This window comes from Gossypium arboreum, chromosome 5 (genome assembly GCF_025698485.1).
Source record: "Gossypium arboreum isolate Shixiya-1 chromosome 5, ASM2569848v2, whole genome shotgun sequence".
Classification (NCBI taxonomy): domain Eukaryota; kingdom Viridiplantae; phylum Streptophyta; class Magnoliopsida; order Malvales; family Malvaceae; genus Gossypium; species Gossypium arboreum.
Window position 1 is genome coordinate 566509 of NC_069074.1, and position 20465 is coordinate 586973.

Sequence of the window (20465 nt, forward strand, 5' to 3'; positions counted from 1 at the left end):
ATCTAATCATTTTATTTTGATTTAAAAATAAAATATTTTAGTGATCAACCCAATCATGCTTTATATATATATATATATATATATATATATATATATATTCAAATAGTTTTTAATTTTTTAACAAACTAATTATTTAGATAATTATACACATTTGTATTTGTAACCTCTTAAAATAGTCAACATACAATTTTTATATTTTTTTATATGAATGGTATAATTTATATTATATAAAAGGTCTAGTTCTATTTTTTTCTTTTGCCTTTATTCCTTAAATTTGAATAAACTACAATAAAAGGTGATTTAATTATACTTTTCTTTTATCATTGGCGAGCCATCAAGTCCATAAGTCTAAACACATTGTGAGTTAATTGTCATGTAAGATCTACTCGGAAGGATTTAACAGCAATAATAAAAAAATAAATTCTAATAATTAAGTGGTTATTTCGTAATTTTTTATTATTAAATGATAAAAAATAAAATAATACATAATGAGTCACCACTACTATAATCTACCCTTTTAAATCTAATCCCCATGTACGTATTTGATTGAAGCTTTTCGTCCGATATCAAATCGCAAGAGCAAAAACACAATTAAAAACAGCTTGTCATGAAAGAACCAACACACAAAGAATTATTCATATTTAATTTTAAAAGTTAAAACCTATAAAAATTATTTTTTATCCCGTGAAACCATTTTATTTACCTCATTAATGAGGTATTAGGTATTGCATTGTAGTACTACATATTAATTATAAATGTTTTTGTTATATACCTTTCTAACTTATAATTTTATCAAATCCTTTTGTTGAGTTTTAAGTCTAACAAAGTAGAGGAGGTTGAGATTTGTGGTTTAACTCACTTAATCCAAGGTAGGTTATATGATAAAGAATGAGACGGATGAATACGAAAATGAATCGTAAAATTTGTCAAAGTTGTGAATTTAAATTACGGCTCTAAAGTTTATTGATTTCCCAAGATTAAAAATTGACAACTTCAATAAATAAACTTTTATAGCCTTAACCACATTTATGAGCTATGTATTAACAATTGAACATTCTTTTAATCGTTCCAAATGGAATAAAGTAGTTAAAATCAAAGATGACAATTAGCGAGTGAGGTCAACACAAACACTAAGTTGACAAGTACTTTCGAGAGGATGTCTTTGACGATTAAGTGAAATCCTCATAAATGTTATTCCGGAGTGTTTTCAAGTTGTAAGAATAAATTTCAATAAAAAAATATTATTTCGTAATTAATTGATTAATTATAATCAAAATACAATTGAAAGTCAACCCAATAATTAAAAAAAAAAAACTTATTTTTGACATTAGGGAAAAAATTGAAGCAATACTAATCTTCCTCCAAACCCCTGAAAAAAGAAAACTAAAAACGTTTTGATCTATCCATTTGGTCATATAAATCTAAATATATTCCAAATTCCACAATGATCAAAAAAATATATAGTAAAATGATTATGTCATCTCAAATTCTCAACTGGACGAATTTACAACACAGAGATAGGAGAGAAGAAAAATACAAAATTGCTGCAATTTCTCTCACTAGATATATGGAGAAAATACATAAAAAAATCATTTATAGCTCAGATACCAATAAAAATAAAATATAAAAAAAATCATCAATGGATGAGATAGGTAATCGCCAGAGCAAGTAAAAGAAGAATGTAAGCAATTCCTTGATCAATGGCAGTACCATCGTTTGACGGAAGTGGTGCAGGCGATGAACCCATGCTTTGACCGTAACTGAGATGCGAAAGTGCCAAGAACAAGAACCCTATGGCTGAAACCACATGCAACTTCCTCATCTTCGAATCAAAATACTACGATTAATCAACGAGAAATTCTGTTTCTTTTTTCACCGGAAAAGAAAAAGAGCAGTCGAAGAGAAGACGGATGTTTGTGAATGTGAATTTGAGAGAGGAATTTAATGGTATTTATATTGGGAGAGCGTTTATTGTGGGTTAGGTTTAGGTCTGCAATTTCCGGGAAAAGAAAATTGAAAGGTCTAGAAACTGATGCACGCGTCGTCGTAGATGCGAGAATTTTTGACTCAGTTGGCGGCTTACGTAAAACCATAAAAGATTGACCTACTAGGATTCTAAAGTAACTTCCCAGATTTATACACTAGTTTTTTATTTTGATTTCTTTTTCGCGTAGATATTCCATCGAGATAAATTTTTTTATTTAATTTTATCTTCTGTACCTTTATTCTTCCATAATTTGAAATTTAGATTAGTGGGGTTGAATTCAAGGATTAAATTTAATTATTTTCAAGTATTTGGATTAAATTTAAATTTTAAAATTTTATTATTTCCTTGAATGCCACGTTCGCCTAAGCTAGCCTTAGACAGTAAAACAGATAGGGGTACATGTGATTTTACAAAAAATGGATAATATAAGATTTAGCCCTTGAACTTGATAACTAGATTGGTACTTTTACTTTTTTTTTTCCCACTTTGGCACTTAAACTTGTTAAAACGGTTCATTTTGGCCCTTAAACTTAAAAAAAAAAAATTGATGATGTAGCACTATGAGATTGTGTCACATGATCATTTAAAAATTACAAATTTTATATAAATTTAATTTTTAGGTGATGACATGGTACAATTACATTCAGTGTTTTAATAACCAAATAGATAGTTAAATAAGTCAGACCACTAGTTCTTAATTTAACCAATTCGATTGCTTCGACATCGGTTCAACAATAATTATTTAATAACCAAATTATAATATCCTAAAAAAAGAAAGAGTGAGGGGATTATGTTTCAAAAATCAGAATAAGACAGAGACGGAAGGCAGAAATAGACCCATATTTATTTATAGTTATGATAAACGTGAATACGTTTTAGATTTATAAAAAAAGAAAAAGGCATGCTGATATCACTATTTGAAGTGTGAGGTCTCACCGGTCGTGATTGGCTACCCTTATGTTCTTTTAATATTCGATAGTTTAGAATAGTAGTATTTTTCTGGTAAAATGTTTCTTCCACTTGGACCATGACTAAACCACCACTTCTATATATTTAGGAGTTTTATGACTTTTATTTTGGTTTTCTCTTCTAGTTAAATTTGAATTTTATGTTCTAATTTCAATTTTGAAGGAAAATAAAATATTTATATATACATGTTTTAATTAAAAAAAGCTAATATACATGATTTTAAATTTATAATAATCTCAAATTCGCAATTCAAAGTTTTACTTTTCTTAATTACGATTCATATTGAAGCCAAAGTTGTCATATTGTTTGTAAGGGCATGCCAAACATGTCAAATTAAAAAGGTCAAATAAGTAGTTTTGCTTTGCTGTTATAAATTTTGAAATTAGTTATTTTGGTTTTTTTGTAAGAGTAATATGTTGTAAGTACAAGAGTTTAGGTTTGATTTTAAGTAATTTATTATTCTTCTTCAACTATTAAAAATTTCAGTAAAATTTTAGACTTTAACTCCACAAGCATAATTAGAAGGTTGACACTACGATCAGCGGCAGATTTAAGCTCTTAAAATGAAAATTTTTTATTTAAGTTCTTTATAATGCATAAAATTTTAAATTAGTAATAATAGAAGCGCATTTTGACTACTAAAAATATAATAATTTTGATTTAATTTTCTAAAATTATAAAAATATAAACTATTAAAATAATAAATTATATTTTATTATCATAAAATATATAATTTAATTTCTACTGTTCGAAAAAAATTCCTACTTCACTCGTCCCACCTTAGGAAGAACTATTCTCCCAAAGGACCCAACATCACTGTTCTTCAACTATATCTTTAGCAACACCCTCAGACTCTGCGTTATTTATTCCAAGTTATTAACAATTTCAGTCATTAGTGAAGATAATGAAATTTAAAACTCAAAAGATCATCAAGTTTAAAAAAATCCACCTTCTTATCTGGTATGCAAAACTTGTATGGATCCTTTTTGGTACCCTTGTTTTTATTTGTATCAATGTCAGCACCCGAGTTTTTCAGTCTCCTGGCATCCACCTGTGTTGAAGCCCCTGAATTAGCATTTCATTTCAGGCTTCTTTGTCATGCCAACTTTCTCTTAATCCTTGCAAGCTCTGTTCTATAAGGACCCATGGTTCTTCTCTCTTGTTCCTTCCATACCCTAAATTCAAACACCTTTTGCTTCGTAAAGAAAGGATACTTAGGAGCCTGCTCTATGGGATGACTGTATGGGAATTGTTGGCTCTGATAAGGTAGCAAAAAGCCGTGATGGATGTTGAAACTGAGAGTTCATTGGTTCAAACATGGAGAAGCCTGAATTTTGAGACGGCCAACCCATGTTTGAGGTTGAATTGGTGGCTGTGGTGGTGGAGAAAAAGGGAATGTAAGAAAGAATTCTCATTAGGACAAAGTTGCAATGTGATGATGAGTCTAAGGGATTGCAGTGCTGGTAGTGATTAGAGAAGAAAGAAAATGGAAAAATGAAAAAATAATAATATGGTGGGGTCAATTGACAGAAATTAATGCCATGTCACTATATCGGCACAGTGATTAAAAGAAAAAATTCAAACATTTAATGAGGAGCTTAAATAATAGCAGAAAAACAATTATATAAAATTGAGATATTATGTTATTTTAATATTTTCATTTTAAATTTTAACACATCGTGTTTGATTTAATGACACATGATCTTATACCTATTTTTAATTATTTAATAATATTTTAATAAATTTTTTCATGTCATTGAATCTCAAACTCGAACCTTAAATCTTAAATCTGAACTCGAAACCTAGAATCTTAAACCCCGAAACCTGAACTCAAAACTCGAGCCCTAAATTTGGCCTTTTGGTTCAAAGTTCAATTTAAAATTTAAGATTTAGAGTTTAAATTCAAGATTCAAGGTTTAAATTAAAAAATTATTAAAATTATGTATGAATAATATGAAATAAATTACTGAAATATTATTAAATAATTAGAGAGTGATACAGGATGGCATGACATCCCTGTTTCATAAAATCTTTCTTTTTTTGAAAATAAAAATATTAAAATTTACAATAAAAATATTGAAATATAATTATATCCCAAATTCATATAATCTTTGTTGCAAGCATAAGAATACATTTTTTTACCGATTCTTGATGTGAAAAGTGCATCATCCTATAGTCATTTTTGCTTCTGATTTGACAGATTTGAACAAAAATGATGGATCAGACATTGAGATCCAGCCAATGTGTCACATGGAGCTAATAAAGAGCTTCCTATCTGGAATCTGGATTCAATGCAACAAGGTTCTGTTTAGAAATAAAAAGCCAAATCCTCTACATGTATGATTGACAGCTAAATCTTCTAGTTGTGACAAAAGCACATTAAAGATCAAATTGGCTAATTATATGCATGTAATATAAGATCAAATTGGCATCCATGTAATCCATATTCTAGCCAAGACAAGCATTTTCTCGGGAAAATTAAGAATTTCCCGTGAATCCCAGCTTGTAAACTGGACAGCTAAGCCAACAGCTTTGTTCACCTCCATTGATACATTGATGATGTTCCGTGTATTTGTATCCAAATAAGAGGTGGCTGCCCTTTTTAAAATCAAAATTAGGAAATAAAAAATTTCCAGCTGTAGCCTGAAAACACTAGATAATGAACACCAACTTACCAGTCAACCGCCAAAACTACCGGTCTCACTTAAAAAACAACTGCTATTCCCACTCTATGTTTCCATTCTTACTTGTAGTTCTGGGTATAATCTTTGTTGGTCACTTACCTGGAAGCAATAAAAACGTTCCTGGAGTTGGCCATTTTCCCTCTTGTAATCTTATCTTCTACTTATCAGCTTTTGACCCTTTCCATTTTTGCTTTTCAACACACTTTTAAATCCCAAAGTTTCTCTCTACCTTTGAAACTCTATAATTTTCTCTTTGTTTTCTGGGAATCCTTGATCAAATCGTTAATGGCAAGAACAAGCAACAAGAACGTACAAGCCAAGCTGGTAGGTATGTCTTTCCCTTTGTTTTTTGGTTTAGAAAAGGAATTATTTTCATGAAGAACATGATCTTGATGCCTGAACCAAAATTATGATCATGAAAATGCGTTGATGAAGCATATTCTTTTTCTTTCAGGTACTGCTTGGGGACGTGGGAACTGGGAAAACAAGCTTGGTTTTGAGATTTGTCAAAGGCCAATTTTCTGATTTTCAGGTTTTTATCTTATTTTTTCTCTATTTTTTTTTAACATATGATCAAGGTATATATATGTATTTATATATACATCTAATGCAAGTGTAAATGTAATATAGGAATCCACAATTGGAGCTGCCTTCTTCACTCAGGTTCTGTCTCTAAACGAAGCCACGGTTAAGTTTGATATATGGGACACAGCAGGACAGGAGAGATACCATAGCTTGGCTCCTATGTACTATCGAGGTGCTGCAGCTGCCATCGTGGTCTACGATATCACAAACTCGGTAACTTCCTCTCGATCTTTTTATCCGATTTTACCTTTAACATGTTTATGCAGTTATGATCAAGCTTCGATCTCTTTGTAACTGATGTCCCTATAAGTTTATTAACTGATGTCTCTTTGTAACTGTATCTGGTCTAGATGCTATATCTGCATATCTAGTTATAAGAAACGTACCATAGCTTATCCGGTAGCTGACTTGAAGTTCCTATCTTTGATATTAGTGTCTCCATGCATTCATGCTCTGTAAGTGATTGTCCGTATGATCAAATTAAATGATGGTTTTGGTATTTCAGGAATCCTTTGAGCGTGCCAAAAAATGGGTTCAAGAACTGCAAAGACGAGGTAATTGACTTACAGTATTTTAAAATTTACTTAGTTCAAGCATGTTCATATTCCTAACATGCTGTTTGATTCGTATTACAACGGTTCAGGAAATCCGAATCTGATAATGTTCTTGGTAGCAAACAAGGTTGACCTGGAAGAAAAGAGAGCGGTGGGAAATGAGGTATCTGCAAACTGATATTCGCTTCAATCATCTATTTTACCTTTTGCAACTCGAAATATTGCGATTAAAAGCAGCTCTACTCATAATTACATACTGCATCACCACTGACAAGTAACCCCTGTATGTGTTTAAGTGAGTTTTAATGTTTTTGCTCAGGAAGGTGAAGTATATGCCAAAGAAAATGGTTTGACTTTCATGGAAACATCTGCAAAGACGGCACAGAATGTCAGCGAACTCTTCTACGAAATAGGTAAATACTGTGTTTCATAAGCCGTTTGCTTCCTATATGATGTAAATTGGCAAGCATCTTCTGAACTCGTTTCTTATGCTGACATACTTTCTTGCAGCAAAGAGGTTGGCAAAAGCTGCTCCTTCTCGGACAAGTGGAATGAAATTGCATAGCCGACGGCAAGAAAGCGGAAGAAGGCTATTCTGTTGCTCCTCGTGATACAAAGGTTAGTTTTGCATCTGAATAAATCTGGGAACATGATTTCATCACTATCTGTCAGTCAACTAAAGACATGAAGGTCTTATTACCATGATTGAGGTTTCGTGTCGGGGGTTTCTAGGGGCTTTAGTTTCCCCTGGAGCGATGGAATCACTTCTGTCATACTAACTAGATATAATGCATTTCCCCTTAATTTACAAGCAATACTTTTTAGGCCTCTCTTGTTAATTAACAGCTAAAGAAATTGTTGCAGGTCATCGAAACTGAAGATTATGCTGGTTCCTGGCTGAATTTGCTTCAATGAATATTGGCTGTGCCTATATGCACGTACACTGCTGAAACACAGGAAAAGCTTTATTGTGAATTTCAAATGCGCTCATTTCGTGTAAGAGATGATCATGGATCTCTAAATGAATAAAGGTTCAAAGCAAAAAAATGACTTTGATTACTGAATTAATAGTGTGTTTATGTCCAATTAGTTTTTCTCTGTATAGTAAGAAGACTCGGTAACCAATGCTGCGGTTCCAGATCCTCTGTTATAATTTATAAGCTTTTCAGCATGGTTTGATTTTCTAGTATCAATTGCATTATTTTCGAAGTTTCAAGTCACCGTAAACAAAAGACGTGGCATTCGTGACTCTCCGATAAGGATCTAGACAACAACTAGTGTCTCAGAGCCGACTTTGATATTAAAAGTCACCATCTTTACCAACTTACAAGATTTTATCCACTTTTGTTGATTAAAGCTCATGGTTTTATTTACAAAGTGTCTCAAAGGTTTCAAACTGGCTAATCAGACGGTCCAGTGCTGGGTTGTTTTCTTTTTTATTTCTTTTAATAATTACAAGGTTGTTGTTTTTTCCATGTAGCAAGGCAAGGGTACCAACTTGATAGCCTCAATTTAGTATTATTTCTCAGGAATACTTGCGGGACAAAATATGCTTTTGAAATAAAAAGTATTGTTAAAGCAAAATCTGTTGAGTTCTTCAAAAATATTTTTGGGACAAAAAAATACTCTAGAAAAACATTTTCTTTTTGCCAAAAGTAAAAGTAAAAAATTTTAAAGTGTTTTTCTTCATTGTTGCTAAAAATTATAGTTGAAAGTTAAAAAAATTTTGAGATAATAGTGAAAAGTTAAAAATTAATTAAGTTAGGAGGAGGTATAAGTAGTTCTAGTCATTATATAAAAAACAAAGATTAAGAACGTGATGCTACACTCATATGAAGGAAGTAAATAAAAAAATTAATTAAGTTATATAATATTTAAATAATTTAATATAATAATATATGAAGTATAAAATTTTAAATACTCTTTAAATAATTAATATAAACTATTTGTTAAACTAATCATGCATAAAATATTTTAAAAACTTAAATATATTAAATTATATTTAAATAATTTATTATAATTCTACATGAAATATTTAAATAAATTATGATAATGATATACAAATTATATATTCATCTAATTTTTATAAAAGTCAAAAGCAAGTAAATCTTAGCTTTTGCATTTAGGTGGAGTCGCAATTTTTATCGCAATTTTGACCCCAAAAGCTAGTTCTTCTTCAGGCTAGTTTAACATTATTTTTGAGAAATGTTTTTAAAAAGTGTTACTTAATTTTGAGAAATATTTTTAAAAATAATTTAATATTTAAGTGTTCAATATTGTTGTCAAAAATACTTTTGAGAAATAAAATGTTCATTTTAAATATGGTGTTATGAAGTAACAAATATGTATTTAAATAATATTCAAATTAATTAATATTATGATATTTTAATAAGAATATAAAAAATTATTATAATTTGTTGTTAATATTTTAATATATGAAATATAAATATTAAATATTAAAATATAATCAATAAAATTTAAATATATAATAGTGTATATTTAAAATAAATTTCAATATAAAAGTAACTACATACCCAATATAGATATTATATAGAATATTTTATAAGAATTAAAATTGTCTTTTATTCGTAAAAATGCTTATGTTAAAAGCAGAAACTAAAAAAAGTTGCTTTTACTTTAAAATTCAAAAGCACATATCACTCCAAAAATTGTCTGATTAATATTTTTTATGGTTCCGAAAACACTTTTGACCGAAATGCAATAAAAGATTTTTTCACTACAGTTTTGACCAAAACCCAGTTGTTCTTGTTGCTTATGCAGTGAAACGTCCCAATGGGTCGACTTTCAGAACCTGAAGCTTCTGTACCCTATGGAACTCATGGAAACCAACAAGACATGGCATTAAAATGATGTGGACAAAAGCAAAGCCTCGCCGGTGGTTTTGGCCTTTCTATGCCGTAAGAATCACTATTCAAGGCCCTCGAGAACAGAAATATTTTTACTGTTTTTTTAAGAAAAAGTAAAATTCTAACTTCTTTTTGCAATGTCACATGCATTACTGGAATGCCAAAAAAGAAAAAGAAACAAAACCATTAAACTTCGTTTTCTGCTGTCAACAGCTATTTTAAAAAAGCCACAACACGGTCAATAAGCAAATGAATCCAAGAAAGCATTTCTTCAAAAAAAAAAAAAAGGACAATGAGAAAGTAAGAATTTTAGTTAGCAATGGCTGTTAGAATTTTGAAAACGTTAGAGAAAATGGTTTTGGTTATGCCCCTGCTAATTTTGAACTTTGACAGAAACCCCAATCACCATGAAGGAGAAGTGCATGGAGAACCCGATGAAAATGATGAAAGACCATTATTACTATTAGAATCACTGCCCAAAGTGACTAAAGACCTAGCATCTCTAAGAGAAATAGGACAAATCTGAGCTGGGAGCTTCTTCATTGGACTCGAAGGAGATGTCATCGAAAGCTCAGCCTTAGAACCGTTGTTTTCTAAATGTGAAGGCGATGTATCCGGCCTCTCAAACGGAGTATCTGGCATGCTGCAGCCAACATCATTGTTGTAAATAGGATTCGATATGTAAACGAAATTATCCACACCATGACCAGGAGTAGTACCTTTAGCTTTTTCTTTACAATTAGTAGTAGTTCCGGTGCCAACTCGTGTTGAGATTTCTTGAACAGGGTTAGGGAAGACGCAAAGGAAGTTGATGGAGTTACAAGAGATAAGAAATCAATTTGATGAAGGGGCTTGTGTTTGGTTCTTGGGTAAGGAATTTAAAAAACTTGAGGATGTAAAGGGAGAACTGCATGGAAAAGGAAGCTCCTTGGTGCATGAATAACTCCTTGTGCATAGAAGCCACTAAGGGGACTGGTTGATTGAATTTGGTTATCAAGAGGAGGAAAGGAAGAAGCAATATTTGTAGGGGTGGTGGCAGCAGTTGCAGTGTTGGTAATGATAGGGCTGGCAGCAGAGTGTATACGCTGACAAAGCAATAGAGCTTAGCTAGCAATACTATGATTAAAGCTAATACAATGGCCAGGCTAACCACCATTATAAGTATTGCACCCATGGTTACCTAGGATGCCCCCTTCATTGTTTTACTTTCTCTTAGATTTTTCTTCTAACTTCTTCGGAAAGGACCGACAGAGAGGGAAAGTAATTACAGGGTAAGACAATAGAAAACTTGCTTTCTTCCTTTTTGGCGGGAAATAGTAGGTGGGGAATCTCGTGAGACTTTGGACATGGGGAATGCGTAAGCAACTCTTCGTGAGACTTTAGTAACCGCAGCTGTAGCTTGATTCATAGAGCAAGGTACAACCCAAAAAAGTATCGTGGTCAATACGCCCAGTTCAGAATTTTTCCTGCTCAGTTCTCAGTCATTTGTTGTGAATGACAACATCCAATCTCAATCTTAAAGCATAACTGCAGATTAGCATGAGTAAATCCATTTGACATCAACTCTGGCAGGCACGGGATTTGTGGAAACAAAGTGATTTTCTTGAGCTGAAGGATGAATCACAGGAATCATGCCCCAAAAACGAGCTGCTGATTATTATTCAGGTCGTTTTGCTGGGCGTGCAAACAAGTGCAACTGGCAGACCTACCATAAGTTTTGTCTTTAGTTACAACTGGTCTTACATTTCTATAAGTTATGTCTTCACACTGTACAAAAAAATCATATCATGTGGCATTTCTTCAATGTGCCTTTTGAGAGAGGATGAAGTTGAATGCTGCTAAGTTTATCCTTGTAGTTTTTATCAATTCCAAATATAGAAATGGCATTTTAATTGTATAACTCTATATGAAGCCTCAGAAGTCTGATCAAATGCTTAATGAAAAAATCATTCCAGCTTTTTCCATAACTGGAACCCTATGATTCACATTATAGACGCATGAGAAGCAGTTTAGAGTCAGAATCCGAATCAACACCATTCCTTGTATATCTCAATGAATTTCATCCATGAACTCTTAACCCTTTCGTTGTATTATTGCACTCAAAATCTCAAACTTAGAATTTGACAACATTGAATTTCATGTTATCAATAAATTCTAGTCCCGCAAACAAATGAAAAAGAACATAAAAACTCAGAACAAGGTAATCAAAAGCAACTAGAATAATTATATAAGAAAGACTTATGGATTACAACACTCTAAAACAGGAACTTGGACCTAAGTTTCCCTATATTAACCATATAAGATAACAAAATCCCAAGAAGATGCCTGCACAATCCCCTCAACTCAAATATGGTTATACCACTCAACTCCATGTTCTAAAATGGATGACTGTGACATCTTATCTACTCCATCTATTAAAAGGACGTAAGCAAACTGTTAACCACCATTGAATATTAAAAACAGCAAAATTGAAGTAGCAGCAAAAATACTAACTATTGTTTCTCAGGGTTGTCAGGTTCTTCTTCCTTATCAGGATCTTCCTCCTCTTCCTCTTTCTTTTCTTCCTCTTCTTCATCTTCTTCAGGGGGATCATATGGCATTGGTGGTGGTAATGGTGTTTTCATAGGGCTGAATTGAGGGAATATGTCAGGTCTACGTCCAGGTTTAGGCCTCTCCCACTCCTGCCATGTGAACCAAGGTGCTCATGTTTAATCACACTGTCTTGAAAAAACAAGTTTCCAAACAAAAAAAACCAATATTGATTATCTAGACGGTACCCATCAACCAAACAAAACTACCCCAATAGAATATTACTGCATAAAATTAAACCCATCTCATAAAAATCCTGCTGAGGCTTATTCTTCTTTCACAAAGCTAAAAACAAATATCATATCACTAATTTGGAATTTCCCTGTCCTGTTAACAAGGCAATTAAAACTACTTATAGCTGAATAAACAGAGCATGAACTTACAATGGGAAAATCGAGGGGATTGCGACGAGTCAATTTTTCTTCCTCGGGAGCCATACAAACCACCTGCAGCCTCTTTCTCGTCGTCAGTTGATGGGATTTAGAAATGGAGACGACGAGGGAGCATCTGCAACGGCATATACTGGAAGTCGATGAACCCGGCGCTAGGGTTTTGGGAGGCGGCAATAACGATAGGCAAATGGATGATGCCATGGTTGGCTTCATGGTAGGAACAGTTTCCCCAGAAACAAACAAAAATAAAAGAAGCACCCAGTTAACCGCCTTATCTTCGAGTCGTGTTCATCTCGGCTAGGACGGCCTGCACTCAACCCCTAAATACCCAATGGCCACAATTCTATCATCTGTAGGCTCAGCATCTCTATCAACGTTTATGGGTCTATGTTATCTAATGGGTGGTCCAATCCACTTGTTGATTTAGTGCCATTTTAGATTCACCTTTCGTCCCAAATGAAGCTTAAATTGGACTCAGAATTGACCCCAAAAATGGGCTCAGAATGTTAGACTAGTTTTAACCAAATTCAACTTTTAGTTTTTAGAGCTATAATTATATATTATTTATTTATTAGTTTTAAATATTAATTAAAAGCATATGATAGTTTCATAACTTCCCTACAGAATTAAAATAATTCACTAAACTTCATAATAAGAGGAAATGTATGAAAATGTCAACATTGGCTATTATGAATACTAACCACTTATAGTTTTTTTTCTTTCATATTGATTTTACTATCAATGTTTGAGGTTTATAATTATTTTTTCTGATAATGTTATCTTCAAAGTTTGAATTCATATCTCCCTTTGAGTATGTAATGTGTTTTATCATTATATTCAACACTTATTAATACCACAAATCATGTTATCTACCATTTACAATAGGACATGTTAAGCCCATTAAACTCTTATATGATATAGGAAAAGGGTTTAAATCCCATCAAGTACAAATTTTGAATTTGTAGCAAGTGAATGCGATCTCACTCCATAAACCTAATAAAGCTATGTGCGAAAGTGAAAAATAGAATCTAATAATAAAACCGAGTATAGACACTTCGAACCTAATTTTAGACCTATTGAAGAGATTTATCATCTTTTGGAAAATAACAATTTAAAGATTTCTCCTAATAAGTCAAAACACCCTTAAAAAGAGCTAAACTAATGTCAGGTAAATTTATGATGAAACAAAAACAAATTATTAAAATAAATTGAAGTTTAATCTCTAATCTAATGCATACTTCAACTTTTAAATTTTCTTTTAAATGAAAAGTAGTTCGGGCAAGTTATGAAACTTTAGACTATTTTTGGTGTTACATGTGTGCATAACTTGAATCATTGTTGGGTTATTTATATCAGATCTTATTTATCGAAGACATTGAGTGTCATTTATTTGTCAGGGTTTGATTGGTATAACTCTAAAAGTAAAAATATATTTTAATAAAAACAAAATATTTTTATAATAAAATAAAATCTATTTAATAATAAAATAAAATCTATTTAATCTTTAGAAAATTCAATAACATTCATTTGTTTCATTCATCATTAACGAGCTCGAAACCTTTTACATAATTAAACTCCAAATAATATATTCCATCAAGAAAAAAAATTAACCATACAATTGAACTCCACATAAAAATTCTTTAAAGTTTGAAAAAAAAAAAGAGAATAATTTTCTTTTAAAGGTAAATGCTACTATATTATAATTCAATTAGCCCGTTGGATTAGGGTTGTGTAAGATTAAAAAGAAAAAAGAAATGATTAATAATAGCAGCAAACTTTAGTCATAGCCATGATGATTTGGTAATAACTAATATCCATGAACAGGAATGGAAATAATATATCTCTGTTTGAATAAAAAAACAACTACTAAATTTCTAACTTCTTTTTGCAATGTCAGATGCATTATTGGAATGCCAAAGAAGAAAAAGAAACAAAACCATTAAGCTTTGTTTTCTGCTGTAAACAGCTTTTTCAAGAACACCACAACACAGTCAACAAACAAATGAACCCAGGAGAACCTTTCTGCTAAATAAAAAAACCAATGAGAAAGTAGGAATTTTAGTTACCAATGGTCGTTAGAATTTTGAAAACATTTGAGAAAACGGTACAAAAAGCTTAAAATAAAGGTTCCCTGGCTAGTTTTGAGCTTTGACAGAAACCCTAGTCACCATGAAGGAGAAGTGCATGGAGAACTTGATGAGGATGATGAAAGACCATTATTACACTATTAGAATCACTGCCCGAAGTGACTAAAGACTTAGCATCTCTAAGAGAAACAGGACAAGCCTGAGCTGGAAGATTCTTCATTGGAATCGAAGGAGATGTCATCCAAGGCTCAGCCTTCTCATCATCCCCTGAAGAACGGTTGTTTCCTAGACCTCTCGAACGGAGCATCTGCCATGCTGCAGCCAACATCATTGCTGTAATTAGGATTCGATATGTAAGCAAAATTATCCACACCATGACCAGGAATAGTACCGTTAGCTTTTCTTTACAATTAGTAGTAGTTCCAGTGCCAACTCGAGTTGAGATTTCTTGAAGAGGGTTAGGGGAAGTCGCAAAGGACGTTGATGGAGATACCAGAGGTAAGATACCAAATTGATGAGGGGGCTTGTGTTTGGTTCTTGGGCAAGGATTTCAAAAACTTGAGGATGTAAAGGGAGAACAGCAGGAAAAAGGAAGTTCCTTGGTGCATGAATAACTCCTTGTGCATAGAAGCTACTAAGGGGACTGGTTGATTGAGTTTGGTTATCAAGTGGAGGAAAGGAAGCAGCAGTATTTGTAGGGGTGGGGGCAGCAGTTGCAGTGTTGGTAATGATAGGGATGGCAGCAGAGTGTATACGCTGACACCGCCAGCGGAGTAAGACAAAAGCAATAGAGCTTAGCTAGCAGTACTACGATTAAAGCTAATACAATGGCCAGGCTAACCACCATTATCAGTGTTGCACCCATTACCTAGGATGCCCCCTTCATTGTTTTACTTTCTCTTAGCTCTTTTCCTTTAACTTCGTTGGAGAGGACCGACAGAGTGGGAAAGCTTCCTTTTTTGGCGGCAACAGTAGGTGGTGAATCTCATGAGAATGCGTAAGCAACTCTTTGGTTCTTCAATGGTTGGCTGCTTTCTGTATTGTCTTTTCTATCTGGAATTCAAGTTCATAGAGGTCATTTAGTAACCGCAGCTATAGCTTGATACATAGAGCAAGGTACAACCCACAAAAGTATCATGGCCAATACGCCCAATTCAGAATTTTTCCTGCTCAGTTCTCAGTCATTTGTTCTGAGTGACAACATCTCAATCTCAATCTTAAAGCATAACTGCAGATTTGCATGAGGACATCCATTTGACATCAACTCTCGCAGGCATGGGATTCGCAGAAACAAAGTGATTTTCTCGAGCTGAAGGATGAATCACGGGAATCATGCCCCCAAAAGGAGTTGTTGAGTATTATTATTCCGCTTGTTTTGCTGGGCGTGCAAATGAGTGCAACTGACAGACCTACCAAAAGTTATGTCTTCACTTACAACTGATTTTACATTTCTATAAGAACCAAAATTCATCTATATCCATAATGGTGCTGTCAAGAATTATGTTTTTTTCCTCCCAAATTTCAAGATAATTATGTACTTTGATATTCACACTGTACAGGAAAATCGTATCATGTGGTATTTCTTCAATGTGCCTTATGAGAGATGATGAAGTTGAATACTGCTAAGTTTATCCTTGATGTGTTTATCAATTCCAAATATAGAAATGGCATTTTAATTGTATAACTCTATATGAAGCCTCAGATGTCTGATCATATGCTTAATGAAAAAACCAGTCTAGCGATTTGCATAACTGGAATCCTATGATTCACATTATAGATGCATGAGAAGCAGTTTTAAAGTCAGAATCCGAATAAACACCATTTCTTGTATATCTCATTGAATTTCATCCATGAACTCTTAACCCTTTCGTTGTATTATTGCACTCAAATTTTCAAACTTAGAATTTGACAATATTGAATTTCATGTTATCAATAAATTCTAGTCCCGCAAACAAATGAACAAGAACATAACAACTAAGAACAAGGTATTCGAAAGCAACTAGTATAATCATGTAAGAAAGACTTACGGATTACAACACTCTAAAACAGGAACTTGGACCTAAGTTTCTCTATATTAACCTAACAAGACAATAAAATCCCAAGAAGATGCCTGCAAAATCCCCTCAACTCAAATATGGTTATACCACTCAACTCCATGTTCTAAAATGGCTGACTGTGACATCTTATCTACTCCATCTATTATAAGGACATAAGCAAAGTGGTAAACACCATTGAATATTAAAAACAGCAAAATTGAAGTAGCAGCAATAATACTAACTATTGTTTCTCAGGGTTGTCAGGTACTTCTTCCTTTTCAGGATCTTCCTCCTCTTCCTCTTTCTTTTCTTCCTCTTCTTCATCTTCTTCAGGGGGATCATATGGCATTGGTGGTGGTAATGGTGTTTTCATAGGGCTGAATTGAGGGAATATGTCAGGTCTGCGTCCAGGCTTAGGCCTCTCCCACTCCTGCCATGTGAACCAAGTTGCTCATGTTTAATCACACTGTCTTGAAAAAACAAGTTTCCAAACAAAAAAAAAAAAAAAAAACCAAGATTGAATTATCTAAACGGCACCCATCAACCAAACAAAACTACCCCAACAGAATATTACTGCATAAAATTAAACCCATCTCGTAAAAATCCTGCTGAGGCTTTTTCTTCATTCACAAAATTAAAAACAAATATCATATCACTAATTTGGAAATTCCCTGTCCTGTTAACAAGGCAATTTAAAGCTACTTATAGCTGAATAAACAGAGCATGAACTTACAATGGGAAAATCGAGGGGATTGCGACGAGTCAATTTTTCTTCCTCGGGAGCCATACAAACCACCTGCAGCCTCTTTCTCGTCGTCAGTTGATGGGATTTAGAAATGGAGACGACGAGGGAGCATCTGCAACGGCGTGTACTGGAAGTGGATGAACCCGGCTTTAGGGTTTTGGAAGGCGGCAATAAGGATAGGCAAATGGATGATGCCATGGTTAGTGTCTTGGTGGGAACAGTTTCCGCAGAAACAAACAAAAATTAAATAAGTACCAAGTTAACTGCCTTATCTCCGTGTCGTATTCGTCTTGGCTAGGTCGGCCCGCACTCAGCCCCTATATCCCCAATGGCCACAATTCTAACATCTGTAAGTTCAGCATCTCTTTCAGCGTTTATGGGTCTGTGACTCTGTGTTTTCTCATGGGTTGCCCAATCCACTTGTTGATTTATATTCCTTTCTTAAGGTCGTTTAGGATTTACTGCCATTTTAGATTCACCTTTCATCCCAAATGAAGCTTAAATTGGACTCAGAATTGACCCCAAAAAATGGGCTCAGAGTATTAGACTAGTTTTAACTAAATTCAACTTTTAGTTTTTAGAGTCAACGTTTGTAATCAATTATTATTTGATAGGTTTTTAACGATAATTAAAAATCATCATATATTTCATTTATTTACTATTATTTTAAATATTAATTAAAAAGCTTGATAACTTCACTCACAAAATTAAAATAATTCACTGAACTTTGTAATAAAAAGAAATGTATGGAAATGACAGCATTAGATATCGTGAATATAACCATCGGTTATATTTTTTTTTACAACCCATGTTTGAAATTTGTGATTACTAGCTTCCGACAAAATGGTCTTTAAGATTCAAACTTGCGTCTTTCATTAAAAATGTCATTTATCTTACCATTACACTCAATATTTATGGATATCACAAATCACGTAATCTACCATTGCAATAGGACATATTATGTTCATTAAACTCCTATATGCTATAGGACATGGGCTTCAATATATTAAACTCCTATATGCTATAGGACATGGGCTTCAATTCCCACCAAATACAAATTCTGAATTTTTAATAGGTGAATACACTCACTCCATGAACTCGATGAGGTTGTACACGAAGGCGAAAAATAAAATTCAATAATATAAGCCAAGCATAGACACCTTGAGGCTTGGTTTTAGACCCATTGAGGAGGTCTATCGTTTCTTGACACATAACAATTCAAAGACTTCTCCTAATAAGTCAAAACATTTTTTTGTTGATATGATTATAATCAAGCTCGTTATTGACATTTTTGGGACCTTAGGCGAAATAATAAATTGAGCCTATCTTAAAAAATTATAAAATGTAATACAATAAAAGCTAAAAAATTTTGGGACTCTAAGAGATGAAGCATTTATGGTGAAAATTTAAAATCCCTAAATATTTACTTAATTAATTTTAGTCTAAATTTTTTTCACACATTAAAAGTTGAAAAAAAAAAAACATTTGGCCTCTTCTAACTCTAGGCTTGAACAGTTACACACTCAAATAACCTTTAGAATCAGCCGTGAATTTATGATGAAACAAAATTAAATTATTAAAATAAAATTGAAGGTTAATGCTAGAGACATACTTCAACATTTAGTTTTTCTTTTGAATTAAAAGCAGCTAAGGCAAGTTATGAAACTTTAGACTACTCAATACCTTGGATCAATCTTGTTAGGTTATTTATAACAGATCCTGTTCATCAAAGACATTGAGTGTTATTTATTTGTTAAGGTTTTATTGGTATAACTATGAAAATAAAAATATATTTTAATAAAAATAAATTTTTATAATAAAATAAAATCTATTTAATATTTAGAAAAATCAATGACATTCAATTGTTTCATTCATCATTAACATGAGGTCGAAGACTTTTACATAATAAAACACCAAATAATATATTCTATTAAGAAAAAAAACCATACAATACAACTCTACATAAAAACAATGCAGTAATGAAATTTCTTTAAAGTTAGAAAAAGAAAAAGAGAATAATTTTATTTAAAAGGTAAATGCCACCATATTATAATTCAAATAACCCGTTGGATTACTAATATCCATAAACAGGAGTGGAAATAATATATCACTGTTTGAACAAAAAGAAAAAAAAAAAAAAGTCACCGACAAAATTAAATTCAAATTCAGGCTTCCCTCCCAAACCTATTTGTAGTAAGTCCCCCGTTAAAATTAATCTCTTATTTTAATAATAAAAAATTAAATTAAATTCAAACTTTCCCTCCCTTCTATCTTATTTTTTGGGTATTAGTTGTTCATTTGTTCCAAAAAGTATACAGCATTTCATTAATGGCCAATTGACCAACCAAAATTTGAAGCAGCCTGCCCACTCATCTCAATCCTAACCTTAGCAATTTAAAAGGTCCACAATTATATTTTATATGTCGAAATCATCTTAAGTAGAAAGGTAAGGTAATCGGCATTTAATAATAAAATATCAAGGTCCACAATCTGCTGAAGCGTCCTACAAGGTCTGGACAACGACAATCCACTCCCACACTCCGCTTTAGGCTTTTACCAATCCAACAAAGCCGCTTTGGCCTCTCCTGTCCAGTGCAGTCCCCCTGCCTGCCTGCATTTTTAAATTTTAAAAGCAAAGCCACTGACTCTCACGCGCTGTTTTCACTTCACTACTCCTTACGTTCAAATTTTAAAATAATGAAGCTTTGTGTTTTATAGGTTAAATAATTTTTTAGGATACGTAGTATATGCATTTAATTTATTTACTTTTATTCGTTTATTATTATTTTTACTTTTATAGTTAAACACTTCCTGTTAAATTACATTTAAAGGTTTAAAATATACTATAAATTTTACACTATTTATAAATTTTAAATTTAATCATTATATTTTTATGTTTTTATGTTATAGAATTTAATTCTCTATTTTTATATTTTAAATTTTACATAAAATTTGTTAACATTATTTTTT

General features: G+C 32.4%; 3 protein-coding genes and 1 long non-coding RNA gene across 4 annotated transcripts; 1 reads left to right on the forward strand and 3 right to left on the reverse strand.

Annotated features, from left to right (window-relative positions):
• The first annotated feature begins 5402 nt into the window (after positions 1-5402).
• Positions 5403-8011, forward strand: LOC108454687 (ras-related protein RHN1-like). Its single transcript, XM_017753221.2, has 8 exons — positions 5403-5964; positions 6095-6172; positions 6271-6438; positions 6731-6779; positions 6869-6942; positions 7099-7192; positions 7290-7397; positions 7644-8011. The coding sequence occupies exons 1-7, from the start codon at positions 5926-5928 to the stop codon at positions 7388-7390; spliced, it is 603 nt and encodes a 200-aa protein (XP_017608710.1). The 5' UTR covers positions 5403-5925; the 3' UTR covers positions 7391-7397; positions 7644-8011.
• Positions 8012-11847: 3836 nt separating this feature from the next.
• On the reverse strand, positions 11848-12971 carry LOC108454482 (uncharacterized). Its single transcript, XM_017752958.2, has 3 exons — positions 12619-12971; positions 12140-12327; positions 11848-12057 (listed from the first exon to the last, which is right to left on the reverse strand). Coding segments are annotated over exons 1-3 (411 nt in total). The 5' UTR covers positions 12841-12971; the 3' UTR covers positions 11848-12056.
• A 1411-nt stretch (positions 12972-14382) lies between these two features.
• On the reverse strand, positions 14383-15380 carry LOC128293231 (uncharacterized). Its single transcript, XR_008283361.1, has 2 exons — positions 15106-15380; positions 14383-15029 (listed from the first exon to the last, which is right to left on the reverse strand). It is a non-coding gene; the product is annotated as an uncharacterized LOC128293231 (long non-coding RNA).
• Positions 15381-16603: 1223 nt separating this feature from the next.
• On the reverse strand, positions 16604-17907 carry LOC108454278 (uncharacterized). Its single transcript, XM_017752689.2, has 2 exons — positions 17484-17907; positions 16604-17180 (listed from the first exon to the last, which is right to left on the reverse strand). Exons 1-2 carry the CDS (start codon positions 17691-17693, stop codon positions 16992-16994), a joined length of 399 nt encoding a protein of 132 aa, XP_017608178.2. The 5' UTR covers positions 17694-17907; the 3' UTR covers positions 16604-16991.
• Between the last annotated feature and the right edge of the window lie 2558 nt (positions 17908-20465).

Excerpts from the sequence above, each read along its gene's own strand:
- LOC108454278 (XM_017752689.2), bottom strand. The coding sequence starts at position 17,693 with ATGGCATCATCCATTTGCCTATCCTTATTGCCGCCTTCCAAAACCCTA. Across the intron at positions 17,181-17,483 it reads ATCCCCTCGATTTTCCCATT|GAGTGGGAGAGGCCTAAGCC; the intron begins GTAAGTTCATGC and ends TTCACATGGCAG.
- LOC108454482 (XM_017752958.2), bottom strand. The coding sequence starts at position 12,840 with ATGAAGCCAACCATGGCATCATCCATTTGCCTATCGTTATTGCCGCCT. Across the intron at positions 12,328-12,618 it reads ATCCCCTCGATTTTCCCATT|GAGTGGGAGAGGCCTAAACC; the intron begins GTAAGTTCATGC and ends TTCACATGGCAG.
- LOC108454687 (XM_017753221.2), top strand. The coding sequence starts at position 5,926 with ATGGCAAGAACAAGCAACAAGAACGTACAAGCCAAGCTG. Across the intron at positions 5,965-6,094 it reads AGAACGTACAAGCCAAGCTG|GTACTGCTTGGGGACGTGGG; the intron begins GTAGGTATGTCT and ends TTTTTCTTTCAG. Across the intron at positions 6,439-6,730 it reads TCTACGATATCACAAACTCG|GAATCCTTTGAGCGTGCCAA; the intron begins GTAACTTCCTCT and ends TTGGTATTTCAG.